The sequence below is a fragment of the Eufriesea mexicana genome, unplaced genomic scaffold (assembly GCF_001483705.2).
Source record: "Eufriesea mexicana isolate 0111107269 unplaced genomic scaffold, ASM148370v2 scaffold1767, whole genome shotgun sequence".
In the NCBI taxonomy this organism is placed as follows: Eukaryota; Metazoa; Arthropoda; class Insecta; order Hymenoptera; family Apidae; genus Eufriesea; species Eufriesea mexicana.
Window position 1 is genome coordinate 177,716 of NW_016909873.1, and position 7,087 is coordinate 184,802.

The 7,087-nt window shown below is 50.3% G+C and overlaps 1 protein-coding gene across 1 annotated transcript; it reads right to left on the minus strand.

Moving 5' to 3' along the window:
• Positions 1 to 285: 285 nt before the first annotated feature.
• On the minus strand, positions 286 to 4,102 carry LOC108548697 (hypothetical protein). Its single transcript, XM_017901774.1, has 3 exons — positions 3,536 to 4,102; positions 3,211 to 3,465; positions 286 to 1,184 (listed from the first exon to the last, which is right to left on the minus strand). Exons 1-3 carry the CDS (start codon positions 4,100 to 4,102, stop codon positions 906 to 908), a joined length of 1,101 nt encoding a protein of 366 aa, XP_017757263.1. The 3' UTR covers positions 286 to 905.
• Between the last annotated feature and the right edge of the window lie 2,985 nt (positions 4,103 to 7,087).

Here is a 7,087-nt window from a genome sequence, read left to right on the forward strand (position 1 = left end):
TATTATTATTATTATTACTATAATTATTACTGTCGTTATTTTTATCGTTAATACCATTATTCTTATTATTATCGTACTACAAATACTATTACTACTATTACTATTGCTGCTACTACCACTACTACTATTTCTACTATTACTACTACTACTACCACCACCACTACTGCTGCTACTACTACTCTATTCTACTACTACTACTGCTACTACTACTACTGCTACTATCGCTATAATTACTACAGCTGGTGCTGCCGCTGCTGCTGCTATCTATTACTATTTTCATTTTTGTTTCGATCGTTGTTCCTTCGAAACAAATCTCCGTTGTAACGTTACGTGCACGCGCGTCTAGAGCGGCCGCTTTTACGAGATGTCGTAAGAAAATCGATATTTTCGTAGTCTTCTGGAGAAATATGAAGTTTATTGTTTAAACGTTCGATCCGTATTTGATTTGCGCGCATTCCGTAAAAGGTAAAAGGTACGACGATTGAAACGAAGGCAGTAGCGTAAGCAGAACATAAGTATTTATGCGAGAGTAATCGATTTACAAACGCGGTGTGTAATGTACGTACGATTATTGTAATCCGTCGCTTGTACCGAGGTATTATGACATTAAGGTATTAAGGTGCCGAGATATTCGCGGATGAACACGCACACGAGGACCGTTTCGCCGATATTACTACGAAAAGCTGGCCGAGTCTCGTCTCGAGCGATACGGCGAAACGGATTTGGCGCGAAAAACATGCGACGCGGTCCTCGTGTACGCGATACGCGACGTTTTCGCAATTCAAATTTCGAAGATTAGAATTTTTCACAAGTTACTGCTCGTGATGTATCGAAACAATAAATCCCGTTAAAGCTTGTCCTCCTAAATCTCGCGCGTTTCGTTCACTCGCTGTTCCTTTTTTCTTTCACGGAAACGTATCAGCCAGATCTTGCTCCTTTTCCCTCGCCCGTAAAATCTCCACGACTATGCCGTCTAGGTTCTTCACGGTAAACTTGCTGACTCTGTTCAACAGCCGTGTCACGAAGTCGTGATTCAGCAGGCGATGCGCCAGTACCACGTCCTGCTCCGCGTTCAGATTCGGGTCCCATAATTCTCGGTACACCGAGGACAAACTCTCGACGAGAGTCTCGCAACCCCTGCCTTCGCTGAACGTGTCCCACGACAATGCCGCGGCCAGCACGGTCTGAAACGGCGAAAGATCGAACGATTAGAAGCGAGAAGAGAACAAAGTTCCTACACCACCCGATAGTGGTGTCTTACGAGGCAAATGTCGCGAGAGATCCAATAGACGACCGTTTCGGGATCGGTCGCGTAACGTTCGGCAGTGCACTCCATCGACGGCTGCTCGTCCTGGATCTCGCAACCGCTCAGCGATTCCACCTTCGCCACGCTCTCCGAAGCCATCGGCTGGTCGAAACTCTTAAACGCTCTCGCGTCTTTCGTCTCGCGATCCCCACGTCGATATCCCGTCGCGTAAATCATAAAAGACGCCAACGTTTCGTTCGCCTCGCGATTCGTACGTCACGAGACAGATTTTGCCATTTCAACCAAAGATCCAATCTGTCCGGTATAATCGCTGTCCCGTGCGCGTAGGCGACTTTAAACGACCGTCGCACCATCATCGGTCGTCTATTCGCGTAAACGATCGATTCAAAGATTTCTCGCATCGTCTCGATCGACCAGGTATATACATATGTGTGCATATATACGCGTGTGTACGTGCCTTAGTCGCGCAAAGGTAAAAAGAAATCAGGGGCGAGCAACGGTTTCGAACGCGATCCAGAGGAAGCTTATTTTTGTAAGATTCGTACGAGCGTACGAGGATTAATTATTACGTTACGCTGGTTAATCGTGTCGCGAAAGGTTTATTTCCGTAGTAGGGGCTTGCGTAATCGTGTAGACGGACGGGCAACGGAAACGGTACTTAAGCGTGTAACGTGAACTAATGTCGGAACCCCGCGTATTCGAGAGCACTCGTCGTTAGCATTTTCTACGCGTTTCCTCGAAACGCGTTTATGCGTTCGTACGCGATACACGCATACACTCGCTCGATACGACCGCGTCCGAAGCGGTTTGCGCGCGCGCTCGAACTTTGGAACGCGCGCGTGACGCTCGATCGATCCATCGATCGATCGAGTTTCGCGGCAGCGTTTTCGAAATCGAGCGCGCGACGATCCATCGGACGCGTCGGAGATCGGGATAACGAAAATAAGGAGAAGAACGAAGGTTTCGGTGGAATCGAGACACACACACACACAGACATATCACGTGTAACGTAAAATATACGCGATTGGATAGCGCGGTGTGGCGTTGCGTCGCGTCGCGCTGCACCACGTTCCATCGTACGGATTCGACGCGCTCGAATCGTTTAAGGGTGAGAGTACGGGCTGTGACTAATGCACCTTCCTTACGGCGACAGAAATCTCGCGAAACCGAATAGGAGGACGAGCACGGTAGAATTACGCCGATAGGCACGCGTTCCGCGCGCAGTGCGCCTTGCACCGTGCGCCGTTCGCGTTTCTACGCGGTGTGCGAAACGTTGGATACCGGGAGAGAACAGGTTTCGCAATCGAACACGAAGATACGCACACACGCTCCTCTGTACACGCAGTATGCGCTCCTTTAATCGTTGTTCTTACCGATCGAATTTCAAACCGCGTCATCCGAGAAGAAATCGATGTTGCCCTTTTTCCATGGTTATCGGGTGTCCAACGTTCTTCCCTCTACCGTGTTATTACGATTTCGAACAAGCTCGTTAACGTTAAACGCGAAGATAAAATTTAAAGGAAAACGATACACGCGAACTACGCGAGTCGAAGCGATTTCGCTTTACTATGTATAAAGATACTGTACCGGATATTCCCATTATCGAATAATCGATGATACGCTAAGCGATTTAGATAAGTAAGCGAAAGGTTCCGAGACGTGCGGAAACGTCTGTGAATTTAATCGACTCGTTACAAACCAACATAATTTTTATTATTATTATTACTATTATTATTATTATTATTATTATTATTATTATTATTAGTCCCATAATTCTCGGTACACCGAGGACAAACTCTCGACGAGAGTCTCGCAACCCCTGCCTTCGCTGAACGTGTCCCACGACAATGCCGCGGCCAGCACGGTCTGAAACGGCGAAAGATCGAACGATTAGAAGCGAGAAGAGAACAAAGTTCCTACACCACCCGATAGTGGTGTCTTACGAGGCAAATGTCGCGAGAGATCCAATAGACGACCGTTTCGGGATCGGTCGCGTAACGTTCGGCAGTGCACTCCATCGACGGCTGCTCGTCCTGGATCTCGCAACCGCTCAGCGATTCCACCTTCGCCACGCTCTCCGAAGCCATCGGCTGGTCGAAACTCTTAAACGCTCTCGCGTCTTTCGTCTCGCGATCCCCACGTCGATCGATCTTCCTCGCTACTCGGTGCATCAGCCGATCGACGACCATACTTGTCACCTGAAACGCATCGTCTTTGGTTAACGATTAACCGACTAACTAAACTAGGAACGCGGGAAACGATTCGTACCTCGAGAGCCTCGCGATCGAGAGTTTGGAAGGACGGTCGAGCGAGTTTCTTCCGTTCCAAGAGTTCCTCGACGTATCTCTCGCCCTCTTCAGCGTCGGTACACACGCGGTTACCTATGGCGAGCGCGAGAGCTTTCCCGAATCCGTCCCGCGGATTCTCGTCCTTGCAGAAAGCCAACAACAGCGCGGTATAGTTGACCGAGTATCGATCGACCATGAACATTCGACACAGCAACTCTTTGGCCAATATCCGCCTGAGTATTTCCTGCGTACTCGTGCAACACGGCGTCGCGTTGAAGGCGGTGGAGGGTCGGTTCTCGGGCACCGACGCGGTTATCTCCGTGTCCACCCGATAATGCTCCTCGTCGTACAGCTCCTCTCGATCTCTTTGAAACTCGTCGAGGAGAAGCCGTCGAGCGTTGTCGCAATTCTCTATACACTCGAGGAACCACAACGACGTTCGACGGTACCGCGACAGGGTCACGACTTCGTTCAACTCGGGATCCTGAATTCGAAAACGATCCCTCGCGATCAGTATCTGCCGGTAGCTCGGAGTCGGCAGGTCCATCGCGTGGACGAGGAATTCTCGCCAATCGACGTAATCGGTGGATCCGTAGAGTCTTTTCACGAGTTTCGCTATGTCCGTCGACTTAAGCTGGTACCACGAACACGGCAGTAACATCGGTTCTCCCTCGTCCTGGCCGTGACTCGTCAAGTCCTGCAGGATGTAAACGAAGGTGCGTTCGGCCATCGTTCCGTAGGGCGCCACGCGTTTGAATATCTCCATCAAATGGACGAGGTTGGATATTCGGAATCGCAGGGGCGACGGAGTTTCCTTGTGGCGCGTCGGCTCTCCCGTCTCTCTCGTCACCACGTACACGTTCGATCGAATCACGAACCGGTCACCGTCCAGCAGGATCTCGTTCTCCAGTCTTCTACCCTCTTCGATCGCCAAGCAGAAAACGTTCGCCATTTCGTTCACGCTCTTCATCTCTTGCCAATACCTACGCGTTCGTCGATACGGTTAAGGAACGAAAGATTCTCGATGGATTAAACGACAAAACGAGATCAACCTGTCTACGATGGAATCGTAAATGCCGTGAAAGGCTCCCTGCAACGTTTCCAGCAGGAAAGCAATGTCCAACCGTGCCACGTTCGCTATGGACTCGAGCTTCAGACGAATCCGCTCGATCTCGTAGGTGATCGCGTATCGCCACTCCAACACCAGATCTTGTCCTCTCGACGCCAGTTTCGCAACGATCGACTCGTTGGAATCGGTGGCCAAGTCTTTGCCCTTGGAAATCGCCATCTGTTCCCGTTCGATCTGTTCCACGCTCGCAGCGAACAACGCTTCCACGAGGTTCTTCGCGTAATCGACGTTCTCCATGACGCCTTTGAACAGGTAAACGTCTCGGATATTCTCGATAACTTTGCTCCTGTCGGTGAACGCGTCGTTGATCTCCTTCTGAAGCAGAGCACGATCGATGGCAACTACTACTCTATTCTACTACTACTACTGCTACTACTACTACTGCTACTATCGCTATAATTACTACAGCTGGTGCTGCCGCTGCTGCTGCTATCTATTACTATTTTCATTTTTGTTTCGATCGTTGTTCCTTCGAAACAAATCTCCGTTGTAACGTTACGTGCACGCGCGTCTAGAGCGGCCGCTTTTACGAGATGTCGTAAGAAAATCGATATTTTCGTAGTCTTCTGGAGAAATATGAAGTTTATTGTTTAAACGTTCGATCCGTATTTGATTTGCGCGCATTCCGTAAAAGGTAAAAGGTACGACGATTGAAACGAAGGCAGTAGCGTAAGCAGAACATAAGTATTTATGCGAGAGTAATCGATTTACAAACGCGGTGTGTAATGTACGTACGATTATTGTAATCCGTCGCTTGTACCGAGGTATTATGACATTAAGGTATTAAGGTGCCGAGATATTCGCGGATGAACACGCACACGAGGACCGTTTCGCCGATATTACTACGAAAAGCTGGCCGAGTCTCGTCTCGAGCGATACGGCGAAACGGATTTGGCGCGAAAAACATGCGACGCGGTCCTCGTGTACGCGATACGCGACGTTTTCGCAATTCAAATTTCGAAGATTAGAATTTTTCACAAGTTACTGCTCGTGATGTATCGAAACAATAAATCCCGTTAAAGCTTGTCCTCCTAAATCTCGCGCGTTTCGTTCACTCGCTGTTCCTTTTTTCTTTCACGGAAACGTATCAGCCAGATCTTGCTCCTTTTCCCTCGCCCGTAAAATCTCCACGACTATGCCGTCTAGGTTCTTCACGGTAAACTTGCTGACTCTGTTCAACAGCCGTGTCACGAAGTCGTGATTCAGCAGGCGATGCGCCAGTACCACGTCCTGCTCCGCGTTCAGATTCGGGTCCCATAATTCTCGGTACACCGAGGACAAACTCTCGACGAGAGTCTCGCAACCCCTGCCTTCGCTGAACGTGTCCCACGACAATGCCGCGGCCAGCACGGTCTGAAACGGCGAAAGATCGAACGATTAGAAGCGAGAAGAGAACAAAGTTCCTACACCACCCGATAGTGGTGTCTTACGAGGCAAATGTCGCGAGAGATCCAATAGACGACCGTTTCGGGATCGGTCGCGTAACGTTCGGCAGTGCACTCCATCGACGGCTGCTCGTCCTGGATCTCGCAACCGCTCAGCGATTCCACCTTCGCCACGCTCTCCGAAGCCATCGGCTGGTCGAAACTCTTAAACGCTCTCGCGTCTTTCGTCTCGCGATCCCCACGTCGATCGATCTTCCTCGCTACTCGGTGCATCAGCCGATCGACGACCATACTTGTCACCTGAAACGCATCGTCTTTGGTTAACGATTAACCGACTAACTAAACTAGGAACGCGGGAAACGATTCGTACCTCGAGAGCCTCGCGATCGAGAGTTTGGAAGGACGGTCGAGCGAGTTTCTTCCGTTCCAAGAGTTCCTCGACGTATCTCTCGCCCTCTTCAGCGTCGGTACACACGCGGTTACCTATGGCGAGCGCGAGAGCTTTCCCGAATCCGTCCCGCGGATTCTCGTCCTTGCAGAAAGCCAACAACAGCGCGGTATAGTTGACCGAGTATCGATCGACCATGAACATTCGACACAGCAACTCTTTGGCCAATATCCGCCTGAGTATTTCCTGCGTACTCGTGCAACACGGCGTCGCGTTGAAGGCGGTGGAGGGTCGGTTCTCGGGCACCGACGCGGTTATCTCCGTGTCCACCCGATAATGCTCCTCGTCGTACAGCTCCTCTCGATCTCTTTGAAACTCGTCGAGGAGAAGCCGTCGAGCGTTGTCGCAATTCTCTATACACTCGAGGAACCACAACGACGTTCGACGGTACCGCGACAGGGTCACGACTTCGTTCAACTCGGGATCCTGAATTCGAAAACGATCCCTCGCGATCAGTATCTGCCGGTAGCTCGGAGTCGGCAGGTCCATCGCGTGGACGAGGAATTCTCGCCAATCGACGTAATCGGTGGATCCGTAGAGTCTTTTCACGAGTTTCGCTATGTCCGTCGA